A 20,432-nucleotide genomic window follows, 5' to 3' on the forward strand; every position below is an offset into this window, starting at 1 on the left:
TGAAAAGTACAAGTAAAAATGACGTAATCAATGTTGTAATTCAATGATAAACAAGAACTGCTGTTGAGTTGAGCTTAAAAAAATAACACTGTAGGAGTTGATCAACAATAGAACAACAAACATAAAAGAGGATAATTTGAGAGGCACCAGTAATTAAGGGGTTCTTAAATGATTCTGATTTCTCGTATAAAATATATCAGAATTTTACTATCTCAGGCGGAGGGTGAAAAATAAGCAACTCTGTGATGATTCTAGAAGAAGAATATACTACTGAGATCTTATCAAACAAGTTTTATTTGTGCAGATCATTACCACATTTTTTGAATACAGCTCCTCATTTAAGCCTCCCAAACACAGCAATACTTTATATACTTCAGTCAAGTATTCAGCCATGACTTCTTAATACCAAACCAGGTTTTAAAAAATGGCATGAAGTATTATTTTCTCTTACAGTCAACATTAAGCTTTCATGGCAGCTAGTGAACAGTATTAACCCGTCAAATCATCAACACCGACACACGCCTTTAACTTTATGGACAAGGCGTAAATGTGAAACAAGTTTGAGCCAAAGGTTAACTATAAAAATTAATTCATGGACATCATTTTGAGTAGAGACAAAATATGTCACAATTGTTGTTTTGAGAAGATTCGAAGCCAAGTTCTGAGCTTGTTATTATTTCTACGCAAAAACTTAACTATTTTTACTGTCAGGCAGCGTTAGTTTAATGGACAATTTGCAGGACTTCACGTTAGAAAAATGTCATGCATCTAAAAGAGTGATGGTGATTTATCAGCTCGTTTTTTTGTAGTTGATCACGTTATCAAAGACAGCACCTGTCACTGGATCTGAGTCGTGGCTAGAAAAACTGGCTGGTGTCTTTGGCAGAACTGTTCTCGTCTTATGGCTTTATTGTATAGTATGAAACTTAAATTGAGCCTCTTCAAGAAGGATTTTGATCTTTTTGCAGTTTTGTGTGATTAAACATCCCTTAAGAATCAATTTACTGTCACCAACGGTGAAAAAGAAAATCTGATTACAGTCGGTATTTACGCAGCCTGTGGAGCAGCTTGTCCGTCCATCCATCCATCAACACCAGCAGGGGGAGTCTCTTTTGCACAGCTCCAAAAGGTCGGCCTCGAGCTGCTCTGCGTCATCTGGGAAGCGCTCGGTGAAAGAGCGAATCAAACCTGCCGCGGTGCCTTCGTATTCAATCAGCTCTACGCTGTCTCCTGGAAACCACAAAGAGTCGGAAGCAAACTGAATAATTGTCTCTGTCAGAGAGGGAGTCAATGATTGTTTCTACACATGTACAATCGCAGTCCACAACCACAAAAGATTGAAAAGTAAAATGTTTACGTAGCTTGTTATCAGGTAGGGATCTTACAGCTTAAGACAAGTTAGATTAAGATTTTTTAATGCTACTCGAAATTAACTCGAAGCCTAATATGACATTAATCCAACCTGAAGAAAGGAAAAAATGAAAATCAGTTAAACCTTGGTTAAACAGCCAATTTTTGTTAAATGTGACCTTCTCCATGTCATCCAGGGTTCACTGACTGCTGTCTAGCAGACAGTGGATCCTCTGCTCTGAGCACCTCGACCGAAAACAAAATGTGAATGTTTGTCGGTTCCACTATCCTGATCTGTGTGACATTAATATGCTAATTGTTTTTTTTTTTTTAAAAAAACAGATATTACCAGTTAATTTGAGATATTATAATGTAAAGTCAGAAAAGCAATTCAAAAATTCTACTTCCCATGTCTTGGAATTTTTAAGACTTGTGAAAGATTGATTTAAGACATTTTAACACCAACTGAGGCCTTATTTTTCTGATTAATGTATCTGATGCTTTTTTAAGACTTTGTAAGAATCTGAGAATAACCTGTCAAGTATTGATAAAGTAGCACTAATATACACTTACTCAAAGCTTACAAATACTTAAAAGGCGAAAACTGTTCATAGCTGTTTGGAAAGGCCACTCTCTAAAATGGTACACTCGCATAATAATTAGAATAATAAATATAATCATTCAGGACAAACACATTTCCATTGTTTTAGTAAACTACAGTAATGTTGCTGATGCAGGAAAATTAATCGGCAGAATAAAAACTGACGTGGGAGCGTTTGCACCTGTGTTAATGAGCAAGAGTGAATCTGGTACATACCATTGACTCTGGTGTTGGCCTGGACAAACATCTTACGAGTTTCCTTCCTCAGCAGCACCGTCTCCCGTAGACGCAGGAAGTTGTGCGCACCGCTGTCACTGACTATGGAGTAACCTTCATACAGAGCCCTGCCTCCTTCCACATCTGCTGTTGCTTTAAAGACCTGCAAAACAGTGAAATCAACATGTCTGGTGAAATCATCGCAGGTCTCATACAGACAAATGATTGATATTCATGTGTGATAACTGTTCTGAGACAGGCCAACAGCCATCAAGGGATCAGTATTCCTTTATATCATGCTAGTATCAAAAATACAATTGGGTGGGTTGCACTAATAGATAGAAAACCTCTCAGGTTATTGGGTAAAACAGTGGAGACTAACAGTCAACCCACTGTTATTACCACACAATAATCTCACAAGTCTCACAACAAAAACACAAAAAAAATCACAAATTGAGCAACTAAATACATTTTCAGAGAAAACAGCATCATGAGAGCTTTGTTATATGGTTGGATTTGTTACTGTGAAGCTTCATTTTATTTATTTCTATTATTTATTTGATTTAATTTAGAGCTGCTACGAACAATTCTTTCAATCATCAGTTTGTTGATTCATTATTTGGTTTCAACAATATAAGGTAATAGTAAAAAAAAATCTGTCACAATTTCCCAAAGCCCAAGTTAACATATCTTTATTGCTTGTTTTGTGTAACTAATAATCCAAAACCCAAATATATTAATGCCTATTACTATAATAAAAGACACATAAAACCAGAAAATATTCATATTTGCAAAGCCAGAACCAGTGATTTCTTTGAGATTTTTTTCTTTTGAAAGTTACTGAAATGACTCAGTTATCAAAAGTGTTGAATTTTGTTTTGAATGATTTATAGATAAATCAAAAGGCACCATGTGAAGTTTTTGACCTCTAATAGCGCTATAGAGTAGTTTGCACATGAGGACACAAATGCACACGTTAAATACAGCAGTGATGTATCAGTTCCATTAACTTGACATTTATCTGCAGTGTATCCTTTTCATTTTATCAAATCGTTTGATAAAAGGATTTGTTGTATTTTCTTCAATATGTTGTACTAATATTATAAGATCTGCTGTCTGTGCTTGAGTATGGATATACCTGCAGTTTACGAAGGAACCTGTGGATGGCGCTCTTGCCCACAGTGTGGATCTTGCTTCTGTCAAGGGTGATTCGAGTGTCAGGCTTGCCGTCCTGTCCCGTCACTTCCTCCAGGCCCACCAGGCCCTCCCCGGCCTCCAGCAGGACACGCAGGATCACGAAACGAGCCTGCATGTGAGCCTTCAGACACACATGAGACACATGAGACACATGAGACACACTGTATACATCTCCTGACACTCATATAAACAGAGACAGACTTACTCTAAGCTGTATTATAAAATAAAATGTAAAACCCAGCCACTCGGGTCATTAGACACACATGCTCAATGGCCTGTATGTTGACTTCTCTTGTAAACACTGTGCACCCAAAATTATGTTTCTCAGAAGTTCTGTGTAAATGAAAGTGAGTGTGTATAAAGTTATGATACATTATTACAGGTTGCAATCGAGTCCAATCAAAGAGTGAGAGAGACAGACAGACTACCTGTCTCCAGCTCTTGCTCTCAGGTGTGTAAAACTCCAGGCCCAACAGTCCACTTCTGACCATGCTGAGCCAGTTGATGTACACCACGTCCTCCGCCTCCTGGCCCTCATGGCCAAAAATACTGGAACATACACACACACACACAGACAAAAGAAACAGTTAAAATGCTTGCCCCACCTTATAGTCATCGGCCACACTGGGCTTTAACAGAAAGAATAACCACTTTATTCCAGTAATTGACATTAAAACAGCCTAAAAAACACGCTGAGATTCATTATTTTCCCCAACATCTCATTTATAAGCTGTGAGACTGTGTGACACCAAAAATTACTTGGCATCCGTTGTACAGAGCCAGTCAGAGGCATGAGCAAACTAAAAAGCTCTTCAAGGCTCCAACACAATCTCAAAATATTAATTCTGTTTGGGTTTCTCTGCTAAGTCTTTAGTAAACAACTGACGTACTCAAATACACATCCTGATTTTGATCTTAGGACATGACAAAGACATACAGTTTAAGTAATTCTTATCCACATGTCTCAGCGTATTTGATGGCCTCACAGACCATAATTGTCTACAATGCTGCCTCCATTAAAAGGTACGCTATGAGGACCTCCTCCACGGTCGCCATGTTTGTTGTTGTCTGACACTTGACTGCCCTCTAGTGCCATCTATTAGACGATTCATGTCAACATAATGGACACATGGAAGCATGTGGCCATTTACAATTACAACGTTTGAAATGAGTGTATCTACTTTTATGCATAAAGGGAGTAAAGTCTTAAAGCATCCAGTCTTAGTTTTGTCTGCTTTTGAAATCCAGCCCCTCATAAGTCGATTTCCACCCCAACATCAAACCATGGAGGAAGATCAGGGATGAGTATGTAACATACATATATATCAATTCATCCGGCTACAGAATGAGCAGAACGCGACATACCTGAGCACTTCTTTGTTGAGACACAGATAAAGTCCAACACACTCAGCACGGCATTCTTCATAAGAGGAGGCAATTGTGGAGAATTTACTGTCCCATGTTTCGTTGCCCCGATACCAACTGGACACCTAAAAAAAATAAACTCACACTGTTAGTTACTACCTCTGCCAAATGAACACAAAGAAAAAAAACACACAAACAAACTCACCAGTTCTCCAGTCTCAGGGTTGGTCACTTTACTCTCGTCAAAGTTGAACTTGCCATTTTCATCCTGAAGATGCAAAAACAAACGAAATTAGATTTTACTTCATTGATAATGATTCTTCCATCAAATATCAGTAAATTAAACATTTGAACAAAGATAAATGTATGTTTGACTGACCTGGACAAACAGCTTGCCACTTCCGTGGCCCAAGAGCTCATGAAGTCCAACTTGCACCTCGAATGATGGACCCTTCCACTTGATAAACAAATCCTAATACAAAAACACACACATGATAATGTGTAATTTTGGGAGTGTGTGAGAGAGACAAGAGCTGATGTGTAAAAGAATCGGGACGCTGCATGAGTTACCTTGTCCTCCTCCTCCAGGAAGGTGAGTTTTTCTTTTTGCGTAGCGTAGGCTACAGCCAGCACGTTGCCTAGTGACACGTTTTTAAAGCCCTCCGACTGTCTGATGTCATCATCTACACACAAAAACACAAATTTGTTTCTAAGTCTGTGACATACAAACTTTAACTTACTAAACTGTGTTATTAGACACAGTAGCGTGTAGTTTAAAACCATATCCCAGCGTACAGTTGGGGATGTTGATGCCAGCTGGTATTCCGCTGCCAGCGAAGGTGAGAACATCCAGCGAGGTGAAGTCCGGTTTAAGGAAAGTGTCCTTCTCAAACTCCCTCGGCCAAGGCAGCTCAGGGAGCAGGACTTCTGCTGAGCTCACCAGTTTGGCAAAACGTTCACTCATCGCTTTGTTCACAACCGCGATGAAACCTAAAGGTGACATCACAAACACGAAGTTAGAAAGTGGAAAAAAATCATTTCTGACTGAGAGGAAGGACTGCAAGATTAACCCTCCGGTCAATTCAATCATTTCTGTACACAAACACTCATTTACACGTGAACTCCATTCTTTAAAAGGTAACCAAAGTAGATTAATAGTAATCTGCTGACTGTGGACTTTAGGCTGGATGGTACTAGCTTATTAGTGTAATATTGTGTATTATAATAATATTATAATATTATAAATATAATATTATTCCAAACACCGATTGACCTTCTTTATTGTATCAGTCCCTAAAATCAATAATCATTTGCGAGGATTGAACATTTTTTTACCAATTATCTCCTGGAGTTAAAAGCTGTTTGTATCTACTTTAGTAACTTTGTAAAAGTACTTTTAAAGTAGTTCTTAGGATCCCCATTAGCTAATGTGTTAGCATCAGGTAGTCATCCTGAAGTCCAACACATATCAGAGGTTAGACCCTTCAAACAAAATTTGTGAGCAAGATTTCATAAGTTACATCACATCATGTTTTCCTGAAAGAAGCTCTGATTTTTATTTTGATGAAATAAATGATGATGATGATGGTAACTAGTTCCAAGCTGTAACGGCTCTGTAATTGTAGATTTGGGGAGATCTGTCCTTGGTCTAGGTGATAATAGATATCCTGAACTGGCCTATCTTATCAGGTTCTTATGTTCACTACTGATGAACTCTACTCAGTCAGCATATGTGTCAATAATACTGTGCTTTCTTGTTATTCAAGACATTTTTGAAAAACATTTTAAAAGACTATATTGTAATATTTTCTCTACATGAAGCCACGAGAGATGCAGTACGACTTAAAGACATTAGTGCACATTAAGGGTCGACAGATTATCAGGTCGCCTGATTTCTGATCATCTGTACTTGGATTTTTATTAATGTTTGCAGATCAAATTAATTAATTTAAAACTGCAAAGACAGTGTCACCAAGGAAGGAACTCTGACTTTGTAAAACCTCAGGAAGCTATTTTTATTTATTTGCTTAGTTTCAAGTTTCAGTTTTGATTACACATCTGCTGAAGGCAGTTAAGCAAATTTTTCTGTTTTGTGAGTTTTTGCTGTATTCCAATTTCTAAATATTGATGTAAATATTTTCAATTTTATTGTAAATGCATATTGGTTCCAAATATCACTTCTTAGTCTCATTAACTACTAATAATTGGTATCGGCCCTGAATAAACCGATATCAGTCGACCCCTTGTTAATGGCTTTTTTTAATCAACATAGTAGTTACCTTCAAACTCTCCTCTGGAGCCAAATGGGTCTCTGTAGCTCTCTATGAAGCCTATATAACTGAGAGAACGAGTGAAGAGCAGAGAGAGAACGGTTTCAGAGATTATGACACAAGAGCAGCATGACCAGAGAAAGCAAAGCAGCGTATTAGCTCTGTGTCAGATCTGTCTCAAATAAACCAGATAATGAAGTTAGCGTGATTTGATACCAGAAGTAAGGAGATCATTTCGTGTTCATTTGATGTTACTGTGGTTCAGTGGCCTCACCCCTCAACAATTGGTCCCTTGTCTTTGATCCAGTAGCGCGAGCCCTCTTTATGGGCTTCAATGGAGCCAAAGGTGAAGCTTCGAATATACTCATCAAGCATCTTTTTCTGGTTCTCATTTGCAGCATAGGCCTGCGGAAATTATTTAGAAACAGGAGAATAAATACAAGAACTGAGGCAGGAAGATTATTTTTATGTTGTTAACTCATTCAGTCACTTTCACACTTCTAAAAAGATCTGCCTGTGCTTTCTTACCTCCCCTGTTTGCTAGTGTTTTGTCGAAGACCATTACTTTTAACATTTATTTTGAGATGCAGTTTTGCTATTGTTTATCATTTTGGTCCTCCTCTTCCTTTTACTTTTAGTAGCCTTGCTGGTATTCTATCAACTCCAACAACTTCACCATAACAATTCTGCATGAATTACAGCAAAACTAATCTCTATTAAGAGATATCAGCATATCTACACAGAATCTGAAGGCACCAGGATGACATTTTGGTATGGAAGCATACTGAGCGGGCTGTGGTTGCATGCAGGTAAACGGTTCATCAGGAGCACCAAAGAAGCGGCACGTAATGGCCGAAATTCAATTTTAAGACTCCTAATTTGACGACGATTTAGCTCTTTATTAGCTTTTTTTAAAAACGTATAGATGTTTATAGAGAAGAGCTGAAATGTTGTCTGGACTTGCCTAAAGTTGATAATTGAACTGCAAAGAATGAGCGGCGTACAGAAAAGGATGTCTTAGCCCCCATATCTGCTGGCTACACCAGAACCCCCGAAATACTGGCGGTTGCCCCAGACGCTAAATCCTTGTTAGACCGATAGCTGATAAATTGCAGGACTGTGGCAAAATTAAAAATTCACATTGCTCTATCAACTTCATACTTCGGTGATTTTCAGGTTCCAAACAGCTGAAACAATACAGCCCAATCATTGACTAAAATACACATCATATCCCTGACTCTCACCTGAGCTTGTCGCAGGTAATAGGAGACTTTCTCCATGATGGGAGCATAGTCTCCTCTCTTCACAGTGAACTCTTTGTCTTCAAAGTTGAAGCTCCCGCAGCATGACTCACATTCCCCCTCCACTGTGCAGTCTGTGAAGCATCAGTTTGTTGGTAATCATAATGTGTTTGAATTCACCAGCTGGAATGTCTGAAGTATAACATTTGGAGTCTACTTGAACATGTGATGCATGTTACAATCTTTAAGCCAAATCTGGCATAAGTGCAGTATGGTTAATGGATGTTACGGACATTTATAAATGGTATTCAAGATCTTGTGTAAGACTGGAGTTCTGACCTTTCTGCACAGCTGAAGCCAGGCGCACCTCATAGCAGGCTTTACCTCCATTGTCCCTCTTAAACAGACGGGTGTTGTAAGCCGACAGTTTCTAGAGATAAACCACAAGGACACAGTTAAGGACGAACCAAATCAGACTGAATAATACACCAAGAAGCGAGAAAAGACACAGAAAGGAAGGAACCATCCAAATGGAGTGCAGAGGTGAAAGAAGATTAAGAAAAAAGTACATCGAGTGCAACAAGGAAAAGAATAGAGATGTCAAAGTAGAGGTTATTACAAGGGATTGTAGAAACAACAATGGAAATAAGACTATAACTTACTTTCGAGTCGAGGAACTTCTGAGCCAGCTCAGCATCCTCAAGACCGCAGTTTCCTGAGAAGTAGGTGGTAATTCCCTGATGTAAAGAAAAGCAAAAATACTTCATGAGACATCCTAATGGGGGTCACACTGACGGCTCACCTGCAGAACCCACTGGAAGTTTATGTTTCACTGGTGTTGTTTGCAGCCATTCTGAAGACACAATTTGACTTGCTGCTACCTTAATTTATCAGTGCTTATGATGCAGAATAATTTTTTTTTTCTCTAAACTTTAAATGGGTACTTTCTCAATTTTCAACAAGCTTTGTATCAAAACAATTTGGGTAGTATGTGTAGATAAACTATGGTAAACTTCGCTCTATCTAACCAGTGCCTGGATATCCCTCCTCTTCACCCTGGTGGAATGTCGCCAAATACGTCATTTGGCAGTGTTTCGCTGGCTCTCGGCTATTGCTGTTGCTCGAACTACAGGCTGTACATCCACACTTTCACCACCATGGACACAAAGACTATAGAGCTGGATCAAGAGACTTACCTGCCCTTCTCTCTCTCTCTCTCTCTCTCTCTCTCTCAAAGTTGGACCAAAATCCGATCAAAACTAGGCAGCGCTGATTCAATAGATACTGCACTAATGTGTTTTTTTTAGAAACATACTTAAATGCCCTTTTTAGCTGCAATAGTAAAAGTTTGTGAACAGGAACTGGGTGCCACGCTGCTTCCTGCACAGTGAAACCGGAGGCTGAAGGAACAGAAAAACTGAAAAACTGAGCACCTCTGATCAAATACAAACCAACATTCTGTTACTACGTTGTATATTTCTCACCTCAAATGTTTTTGTAAACATATTTTAGTGTTTAACTTAAATACAAGATCCCGCGCCACCACTGTTTCACATGGACCAGTCCACATCCATTACATCGCCCACCAGCAGGTGCCTTTATTGGTCCGATTAGGGGCGTGGCATTTTAGGAAGCTGTAGGGTTTAAAGCTTTTGAGCAAAAACATTCTTTTCCTCTGATTTCTCCGGTCACGTGGCACCAGTTTCAAAAGTATTTGCGTCTTTCTACTGCATAGAAGGCCTTGTTTTATTTTTTAATGAAATCCTTCCAGTCCTGACAATGTGATGGATGTACCATTTAATATTACCAGACACATTTGTTGATGTAAAAAGCTGGCTTGAACTCTGCATTAAATGATACAAGCTCCCACCTTGTCGCCCAACCCCAGCTGTTTCTGTTTGTCTTCAAGGGAGTAGAGGGGACACGAACAGCTGTCCCACAGAGCCTCCATCTCAGTCGGCTGCTCCTGAAATGCTTGGCTGGCCTTCACCAGAGCTTTCAGCTTGTCCTGGATGGACATATCATGGACACAAACAGCTTAAAGTACGACACAGCTGTTTGACAAGTGTTGATTTAATTCTGTGGAAATTCTTGAGACCATATTTAATAGTGTAACTGTATGGGAAGTATGCATTACACTGTACAGCTTTTTATCTTACTGTGTCTGTTAAAAACAGGTGAGCTGGATTTTTACCTTGGGCAGATTTGGGATAAACTTGGTGTCTCCGAAAGATTTGTAGTTTCCCATATTGGCATACAGACCAGCTGCATACACCAAGAATGCCTAAATATAAAACACAATTAAAATACAATAAGAAATTGTTTTCATTCAGTGTAAAGCATAAAGAACAGCTTTACATGTGTTTGTGCATGTGTGTGAAAGGGCATGTCAAGCATCAGAAACAGCCAAACACACAAAGACTGTACCTGGTACTCCTCAGAGCTGAGTCCAGCTGCTGTGGCGACCTGTTCCAGCTGTGCAGGCGTCTGCTTCCTGAAGATTCTCTGCAGCAAGACAAAGATGTTTGCAGACTCTGGGGACGTCTGCAGCAGCACTGCCAGACCACCATACCTGAGACAGCAGATGTTTTTTTTGGTCAGCAGGGTTTGAGTTCTTCAATAAACTTAAGTCTTCTGTTTTAATTCTTTAAAACAGGTGAGAAATATCTTGATTTCAGTTGTGATTGCATTGCTCCGTCCTGAGATAAGAAACGTACCAAGCGGCGCGTGACATGTAGTGGGCGTACATCTTCTCCTGAGGTGAAAGCAAGCGAAAGGCCTCGCCACAGTCAAGAGCAGAGACGCTGATGTCATTTGGGAGGTAGTACTGCGAGTCCACCATCTTGAGTCTTAAGTTTAACACTGACGATGAGGAACTGAATTAGGATGGGGAAAGGGAAGTGGAGAGAAAAATAGATGTAGGGAAAAGGGATAAGGAAGTGTTAATGGGATGAGAAAGAAATGCCGATGCAGAGACAGATGACAGAACAGAGGTAGTGAAGAGATTAGTAGAGCATCAGAAAAAAAGAGATAAAAGCAAAATTGCAAGTTAGATATCACAGCATTTGCTTTTTTTCACATAACCGTGAGCACATGGAAGTATTTGCACACCTGTCTTTGCTTTAGGCAGGTTCAGCAATTTGTGTACTCTAAAACACGGAAATGCAAATTTTTAAAAGTTACACTGATGTACTGGTAAACAGTCAGTTTTCTTGACTTAAACATTATAAAATTGGCAGCTATGCTTTAGAAGTGTATGATTTTTGTATGAAGAATATAGACTATAATTCTTAAAAGGCATTGAACAAACATATGTGATGGTAAACAAAACAGTGTCACACATTACGTTACATAAACAGCTACAGAAAAAAAAAATCAGTTATGTTACATTACATGGAAGCTTATCCATGGAAGATTACTGTAACAACTTCATTACACAAACAAAATTCCAGGATTTTTCCAAAACTTTCAGTGATTTGTAACACCTTGAAACCTGTATCGACATTGATTTCTGACAACGCTCAGATGCCTTTCACAAGTGTTTTGAGCGCTGAGTAGATGAGTTAGAAAATTACCTTAAAAAACTAAGGGAGAAAACTATATTTAAATACAAAACTATACGAATTTATATATTTAAAACTATGTTACAGAACTGTGAATTTCAAACACATTTTCTCAGGGCATTTTCTTGTTTGTTTTTGTTTTTTGCTTTCCTTTTTGACCATTTTCAGGTAACTTTCTTGTCCTTGTTACTAATTTCTTGCTACTTTTTGGGTCATTTCTCCATATAAGTTGCTCATTGCCTTGTGTTTTTTTTCTAAAGACGCAAAGATGGTGAAGTACTATGCTGTGTAATGACAGGTCTAACATACTGTTACAGTACCCTAGTTAAAAATTAAAGTTAAGCTTGGGATGTAGGCAAAAGTAAGAGTTCATTCAATTTACAGCTATCCAGTAAAAAGCTTATGAGACGAACAGCAGGTAAACCTTGATCTATTATAACTGACCACAGCGTAAATTCAAGAGGACCCAGACCGCTATAACTCCTCGACCAGATTTCAGTTTCACTCTCAATTAAAGACAATAATAAACGTTATATAAGACAAAGTGAAGCACATGAAACTGAAAGCAACACGTTTTATGTTTCTTTAACATTAGTAACAGCAGAGTAAACATTCAAAGTACATGTTTGAGTAAACATTGGAAATACGTTTAGTCTTCAGGCTACTACAGCTAACTCAACGTTAACGCTACTGTTAGCTCCTAGCGCGCATGCTAAACCGGCGTTGTGTAAAACATGCTGCCCCAACTTCTGTATATCGCAAATATCATGCGAACCCCCTTTTCTTTGTATCTTTAGCTACTATTCGGTACATTTCGAAAGGTAGATTGGCGTAAACACCGGTATAATGATGCAAACTATCTCAACAGCTTGTTACCTTATTTTCTTCAACAGATCCTGCGAACGTCAAAGTGCAATCTCACGCTGAACACTTCCTGTATTCATTCAGCATAAGACCCGCCCCTCGACCAATCAGAGGTGGTTGATGAAAACCTAACCAATCACGAAGTAGCTGCGCAGAACTTTTCGACGCTGTCACGTCGTAATTTTCAGACCAAAGGTGAATGTAAAAAACACGATATCTAAACGTCTCAAACACGCATACGAGACAACAAAACACACAAAAAAAGGATAAATATGCATGTACAATTACCAAAATCTCCACGTATATCTGATACGTGACGAGGTGGCCGAGTGGTTAAGGCGATGGACTGCTAATCCATTGTGCTCTGCACGCGTGGGTTCGAATCCCATCCTCGTCGGATACTTTTTCAATTTTCGAAGATGTCTAAACATTGTTTGGTCCCGTTTCTCTGTATACAACGGTAACAGGCATGGAAGAAGGGTCAACCGGAACACGTGACAAGGTGACACCCTCGGACAGCTGGTAACTTCCTCTCGCTGAATTGTCCCCTCCCCTCCTCCACTCCATCTGTCTTGCTCTTTCTCGAAATTAAAAAAAAATAATTGATTAACCTCACAATTAAACCTACAGCCAATTTAGAGACCCCAATTAACATAACAGGCCTACATATCTATGGACTGTGAGAGGAAGCCGGCGAACCCGAAGAGAAAACCCATGCCGACACAGACATAACATGTAAAGGCTACACAGAGAGATTTTCGTCGCCGCCATTGGGGTTCGAACCCACGATTTTCTTGCTAGGAGGCGACAGTACTGAAAGAGGTTGAAATATGGCTCAGGAAAATCACTGAAGCCTTTATTTTGTTTTTACACACATCATAAAGCCATCCAACCACTTTTTTTTCATCGGAGTTGGGAAGAATGCATACTAGTAGCATGTAATTATAAGGCCTACATGTAATTCAATTACATAATAGGCCTAAATGTAATTGTCTAACCTACTGAGAAAAAACAAAACATTAAATTGCAATTAGGATACGAATCAAAATGTTGGCGATTACAACGGGATTACATCTGAATATTTACTTTTTGGTAAAGTTTTTTATGTAGATCATAACATTCTTTCTGTTACTTTGCATCTTACAGCTGCTGAGTAATACCATCTTCTGGTCTACATTTTCAGCTGGATTGTCCTGTTTACCCTTCAAACCTGTGGAATTTGGCTTGATTTCTTTAAAACACTTGGAAAGAAGGCAATGAGCAACTTAATAATATATTTATATATTTAATATTTTGTTATTTGTATATATTTAAAATTACATTACAGATAAAACATAGTTTTAATTTTTTTTTTAAAGAAAACAAAAATATTTTTTTTAAAGCTAAATCTCAGGTCATTTTCTTGTCGCCTTTTACTGTTTTTTTTAACAGGGTAACTGGTGCTTTGTAACGTGTTAAATTTTAAAAGCAACCTTCCCAACTTCCAAGCTCTTACACTTTCATTTGTTTATCACCTTCATTAGAGTTATAGGCTGTAGGCTTACAAACCACACAGTATTTCATCAGTTTATTGATTTTATTGGATTCTAAAAACATGATGAGAACGTGAAATATTTACAAAGGGGTGTGCAACAGAAAGTATTAAGTTTTCTTTGATGAATGGGAGGGCCAGTCAACTGTGCTATATCCAAGTGGTAGGTTTAGTGATCAGCTCTGCAACACATCTGTGTGTGTGTTGGTTTGTTTTAGGGTTCATGCTTGGGTTTTGCCGTCCCTCCTGTCAGGAGGCGTTGTAGGGAGTATCCAGCGATAGCAATTTGAGAAGCTCAGGCTCTTGTCCACAGCACAGCTGGTGCAGTAGACGATCCCCAGAGCCAGCATCACTACGAGAAACACACACAGAGGCACCAGCAGGGCCACCAGCAGCCAGCTCTTGTCATGCTTTCGTTTACCATCAGCAGATCCTGCCTCAGCCTCCGCTGTTCCGCTGACGCCCTCTGTATCCATCTTAGATCCATCCCCCTCCCTAGTCTTACCAGCTGACCCGTTCGCAGTTTCCACTCCCACCCCTCCACTAGCTTTAGCCTTGTTATCGATTTCATTGCCTGTGTTGTCTTTTTGCGTCGGGGGTGGGGCTGTATGATATCGCTTTGGAGACAGGGCATCCCATTGGTTCAGGTGGTTGTCTGACCCATGAGCCATGTCAGGGGACAGTGCTTCAGGGACCTCGGTCAGCCAGTCAACATCAAAGTTAGTGTCAGCTTCAAAGTTTGGGTCTGGGGTAAATGAGGTGGACCAGGGATTATCATGATCAGGGTCCAAGCCGGGTATGTGAGCAGAGTCACTGGGGTCAGGGGTCAGAGTGGAATATTCTTCATCATCAGGTGAAGGCTGGCAGGTAAGTCCATCTGACTGCAGGTCGTAGCCGTTGTCACAATAACACTGGTACCCTCCCCTGTAGTTGAGACACTGCTGTTGGCAGGGCGACTCCCCCACACACTCATCCACATCCACACACTCTCCCCCGCTGTCTGACTTGTAGCCGGGGTTACACAGGCATGTGAAGGACCCCACTGTGTTTTCACAAGTGCCTTCACAGCTCGCCTCATCCAGACACTCATCGACGTCCACACACTCACCCTCATCATCCGGCTGGTACCCGGAGTGGCAGGTGCAGTGAAAGGTGCCTGGGATGTTGATGCAGAGCTGTGGACATGGTTGCTGTCGACATTCGTCTACATCAGAACATTTGCGGCCGTCTGGACCCATTTGGTAGCCGGGCGGGCATGTGCAGCGGATGCCCCGCTGTGTCTCCATACAGTCGTATTCACACCCCATCTCCACACAGATCTCTTTGATGAAGGACTGATCGGTGGGACCAGCGGAGTCAGCGGACAGTTCAGGAGGGTCAGTTTGTCTCAGGGGATCAGGCTTGCAGCTGTACCCGTCCTCATCTATCGTAAAGCCCTCCGAGCAGTAGCAGTAGTAGTCTGTGTCTGTGTTCTGACAGTACTGCTCACAGCCGTGGTCCCCGCTACACCAGTCCTGGTTCTGTGGAGCGGCACTGGACGAGCAGAGCGGGGCATCCCTGGACCAGCCCACGGTCTCATCGTCTCTCTCCATGCACAGCACCGTCTGCTCAGCTTGAGCATCTGGGTCTGAACCGCCTGCAGGGCACGGCAGAGCTGCTACAGACCCATAGGGCACGTGGGTCAGCAGTGTGCTGACCAGGTGAAATGGCGTGGTGTAAACAGCCGAACCACCGCCCTCATCCTTCAGTGGTGAACACATTCCTTTGTAGTTGTACTGGCAAACATATCCATCCAGCGGCAGTGCGCAGGAACCGTCAAGCCATCGGAAATTGTCGCCGCTCTCACGTCCGCTCTCAGAGGTGTGGACAGTCATGGCCACACAGCGAGGGGCCGCACAGGTACCAGGGGTGTCCTCACGGAGCCAGTTGGTGAACTGGCCATCCTGGTCTCCTGTTTGAAAACAAAGAGAAGGACCAGGTTTTGTTTGAAGGTCAGACATTTTTGAGAGTCAAACACTTAATTTCTTGCATTTTGGTGAGATTTTTTACACACCACATTTTCAGCATCAATTTATGGTGTAAATGTCTTTAATTTTGTAAATACATGAATACTCTACTTTTATATTTGTATTTGGGGGGGTGAGGGAATACAATTATACAACTGTAGCTCTAAATAGTGAGGTGTCTCCTGCCCTTCCCATGAAATCTACCTCTATGCAGGTCAGTAAAAGTAAAAATTCCCTCTTTTTAGTTTCTATTATTTCCAAATATATGCCGGTCTAAACAACACATTTAGAGCACTAATCTTTAAGATCATGACAAGTTGTCTCACTTTTTAATGTGATTTTCACTGTCATTTTTTCTGGGTTGGCATAGTGAGGTTTGAGGTTGCATTCCTGTCTAAAATAATGTCTTTTTTGATACGATCAGTAGGTGTCGCCAAAGCCATATACTTTTAGATTCCACACAAATGGACTCTGAAAGCACCTCATTTACCTTGCTCACATTTTTTTTGCAGGAGAATTAAATAATAACTTAAATGTGAGATTCTGCTGTCAGCAGCTGGTCACAATCAGGGAGTGCTAATATATGTTTGCAGGGCTTGTTTACTCTACACTACATATACAGTGTTCTATAATATGCAACAGCTGTATTAGCTTCAAGATAAACTCAAAGGCCATTTTTACCACATTAAAATATCTGAGTAGTATTCTTTTACAGATGAGCTGCCCTTTTATTAACATTTTTTCAATGCTGTTAGCACCACAAAAAAATCCATTCACATTCATTTTCTTTATATCTCCATATTAAACTGTGTTTAAATTAAACCAAAACTATTCACATCCTCTGATTCCACCAGGGATAAATGAGAAAACATGTCTTTTGTAATTTGGGTAAACCAGCCCTTTAAATTATGGCAGAAAAAAACAACAACAAAGCTGGCCACATAACTCTTGAAAATGTAACGTCTGTTCTTTCTTAAGACCAAGCCAGACACTGTAAGTGATTAAAAAAAAAGGCAACCAATCTGGCTTTTAGAAGACAAGGTTTTTTTTAAATGACTAAATCAGGTTGAGGGAAAGCAGTGGGGTCAAAAGGGGGATTGGACTTCCCCTGTCGCGCCAGCTCCGCTTCTGTGAAACAAAAGGAGCTAATGTAATAACCATGCAGTCAGTGCAGAGCTCTGGAGGCTGGCCCGGGTACCAAACGCTGACAGAGAGGCTGGGGGCCAGCACAATGCTTTAATACCAAAACCTGAAAGTGATTTAAAGGCTCTTGACACAATACAAAGACACGTGTGTGTGAGAAAGAATTGATGTTAAAGTGGGCCTAATGGTTGTAATTACTGAATCAAACTGATTTATTAAAAGTTTAGGTTCTGTTACAGGTCCACATGTATTTATCTTAAATGTATGTGGTAAACATCAAGCACTGATTAATTAGTTTTGTTTATGTTGCGCTACAAACACTGCCTGAACCAATTTAATAATTTAATCAGGTATGTAAGCAACTAAGTAATCTTTTAAAAAAAACGTATTTAGCTTCAGTTTTATTGATCTACAGATTTTCCATTTAATCACAGCTAAAAACTTTGAAGTCACCATCTTTTTCTGTTCTTTCTCTTTAAGTGCAACGATCTTTAAAAAGTTTGTGGGAGGGAAACTTGAATTATCATGATGTACCTTTACCTGTTCTGGGTCAGTTATGTCTGTTGCCTACAGAGCCTTTAAAAGACATAAGTTGATCAGTGAATCAAGAGAATCATTGTTAGTTGCAGCCTTTTCTTTGCATATCCGTATCAGATATAAAATGTTGACATTTTTACATTTTTTTTGTCTGAGCTTAGTTATAAAAATCCAATTAAATATATGCTATGGTGATGAAGGTAAATATTAGGGACACTGAGGGGTCAAAAGTCAAAAGGTGAGACTTTGCCTGTGACCCAGACGAATCCTCTCAGTGGTCTGGTGGATGAGCACTGGCGTGGTGGTCTGTGCAGCCCGATCCAGAGGCGAAGCCTTGACCTGGTCCCCTCGATGGCCGACAGCAGCTCATGGACCACACCCGCTGCCTCGTGAGTATGCATCGTTGCCAGGGTCCCACCTCGCTCCCGGCAGCTCCGCCCAGCCTCCCTGAAGCTTCGCTTCTGGAGGAAGACAGCGTAGCATCCCTCCTGGTGGCAGAGCGCGTCTCTCTCTGCCAGCTGAGCCTTGGCTGGTGGCTGCGCCACCTCCGTCTCCCTCTGCCTCTGGCCCCAGCTACCAGGAGCCAGACAGACCATCAGCAGCCACAGGACACACAGGAGACTCATGCTGCTGCAGCTGCTGCAGCTGCTGCTGCTGCTCCTGATGGTCTTTTGCATCCTCAACCAAGACATGAGGTTTAGGCCAACATTCAAAGCTTGCAGTCAAAATAAATAACCTAATAAAAGGAAGATAGCTATTTTTTTCGCACCCCCTAGTCAAACAAACCTGACCTTGATCCTCCCAATTCAATTAATTCAATTAACAACTTTTCAAAACAGATTTTTGTGTATTTGAACAATAATTTAGGTCTAATTGACCTTTTACTCAAAGTAATCAGAGAGAGATAACTCCAAAACTGACATTAGATCACCGTATAACCGTGGATTGCCCAAACACTTAGACAAAAAAGCCCCTACAGTGCAGAATCAGTCAAACTCCATTCATCAGCAAAAGTTTCAACCCTGCTGCTGCAGTGAAGCAGATTAAACTGGATCCCATACAAAACCAATAGAAACCAATGCAGTCCAGTGGAATCCCCTAGAAAGTGCAGTTGGGTCCAGTACAGTCCAAAATAAAGTCCAGTGAAGTATCAGTAGAGTTCAGGGTTCAGAATGTTTGAATCTGCCCTCCAGTTGAGTCCAAAAGAGTTAAATAGAGTCCATATTTGACTGATGAATTTCAGTGACAGAAACTCTCCTGTATCTGATCCTGTCGGGGCTCTCTTGCCTCTGCAAAGTTGGTTTTCTGACTGAACCTCAGAGAGAGAGAAAGATGGGGGAGGGTGGAAGGGGGGGAGGCTACGTAGAGGAAAAAGAATTGTGTGTTTTTTGGAAGAGGGGGCTGGTAAAATGTGTGAGTGTATAAGAGAAGGCTGGAGGGGTTGACGGGTTGGTGTGTGTGTGTCAGGGGGGTAGCAGAATTGAAAACCCTCAGAGAGTTATGAAAACCATACGGCACCATTCTGTCCCCCCATCTTGCCTATGGCTTCAGACACACACACGTGCACACTCATATAAACACACACACACTTAACCTTCAAGTGCTGCATGCTGCACAGCATCCACAGGAGTGGAAAGTGTTTGTCAGCTCTGTGAGATGCAGAGACTGTCTCCCCCCTTCTTCTTCTCCTCTGCTTTTTTGCTTGCACCTTCTGTCGTCCATGTCTGCTTCTCATTGTTTTGTCTCCGCATTTATTCCTCTTTATCAGTCTTCATCTCCTCCACTCTTCACTCTATTTTCTCTTTCTCTGCCACTACCCCTTCCTCTCTCTTCTACCAAGTCCATACCAGCTGGAAGTTTTTACAGTCCAATGGAAACATTTGAGTATGGAACAGGAATACCTGTTGTACTTTGTGTGTGTGTGTGAATGAGTTCATTCTTATACTGTTATACAATTACTTCGTAAGGGCACAGATGTCTAAGCGTAAGTGCTCTTCAGTGTGTGTGTGTGTGTGTGGCTACCACTCGGGGGCATATGGAGGAGAGGAAACAGGAAATGCCAGATGTGCATCAGCCTGACCTCTCAGTAGCTGGGGAGCAGGAGTGCAGACTGGGGGTACCTCCACTGTTGTCACATGATCCGTCCACCATCAATGGTGCGCCTGGTGCAAAGTCAAAGGTTGAGTTTGGATTTTCCGAAGAAAAATACGATCTTTTTCTTCTTCCTTGTAGCTATGCTGTGAGCAAAGTCAAAGAATATCAAAGGTACAGTGTGAGGATTTAGGGGGATTTGGTTAGGATTTCAGATTGCAACCAGCTGAAACTTCTCCCAGTCAGATTTAGAAATGCTGTCTGTTACAACGTAATTTAAGGGGCATGAGGGCGCCTATAGGGCGGGCGGAGAGCAAGGTGGATGGATCAAACAAACCCGGACTTTGACATGGAGTGTGGTGTTTGTTTCCTGTTTGAATGTGATGTTTTGGGGTTTTTTTACATCTCATGTACCTCCTTTCGCTAATCCTAAACATCTGTGACTTTGTTGTCAAAC

At 40.8% G+C, this 20,432-nt stretch overlaps 2 protein-coding genes across 3 annotated transcripts; both read right to left on the minus strand.

The window, feature by feature from the left end:
• Positions 1–276: 276 nt before the first annotated feature.
• On the minus strand, positions 277–13,130 carry dpp3 (dipeptidyl-peptidase 3). Of its 2 annotated transcripts, none has more exons than XM_042499917.2 (19): positions 12,956–13,130; positions 10,958–11,116; positions 10,668–10,812; positions 10,435–10,524; positions 10,111–10,248; positions 8,903–8,977; positions 8,580–8,670; positions 8,244–8,374; positions 7,274–7,404; positions 7,009–7,067; positions 5,525–5,719; positions 5,300–5,412; positions 5,109–5,201; positions 4,935–4,997; positions 4,730–4,854; positions 3,793–3,913; positions 3,306–3,485; positions 2,168–2,330; positions 277–1,230 (listed from the first exon to the last, which is right to left on the minus strand). In XM_042499917.2, the coding sequence occupies exons 1-19, from the start codon at positions 13,096–13,098 to the stop codon at positions 1,088–1,090; spliced, it is 2,358 nt and encodes a 785-aa protein (XP_042355851.2). In that variant the 5' UTR covers positions 13,099–13,130; the 3' UTR covers positions 277–1,087. The 2 variants fall into 2 exon arrangements, with proteins under 2 accessions (XP_042355851.2, XP_042355852.2); XM_042499918.2 differs by lacking the exon at positions 12,956–13,130 and adding an exon at positions 12,680–12,780.
• Positions 13,131–14,219: 1,089 nt separating this feature from the next.
• Positions 14,220–19,201, minus strand: LOC121952622 (uncharacterized). Its single transcript, XM_042499404.2, has 2 exons — positions 18,135–19,201; positions 14,220–16,149 (listed from the first exon to the last, which is right to left on the minus strand). The coding sequence occupies exons 1-2, from the start codon at positions 18,574–18,576 to the stop codon at positions 14,420–14,422; spliced, it is 2,172 nt and encodes a 723-aa protein (XP_042355338.2). The 5' UTR covers positions 18,577–19,201; the 3' UTR covers positions 14,220–14,419.
• Positions 19,202–20,432: the final 1,231 nt, after the last annotated feature.

The sequence above is a fragment of the Plectropomus leopardus genome, chromosome 15 (genome assembly GCF_026936395.1).
Source record: "Plectropomus leopardus strain MGB_pleo_1.0 chromosome 15, ASM2693639v1, whole genome shotgun sequence".
In the NCBI taxonomy this organism is placed as follows: domain Eukaryota; kingdom Metazoa; phylum Chordata; class Actinopteri; order Perciformes; family Serranidae; genus Plectropomus; species Plectropomus leopardus.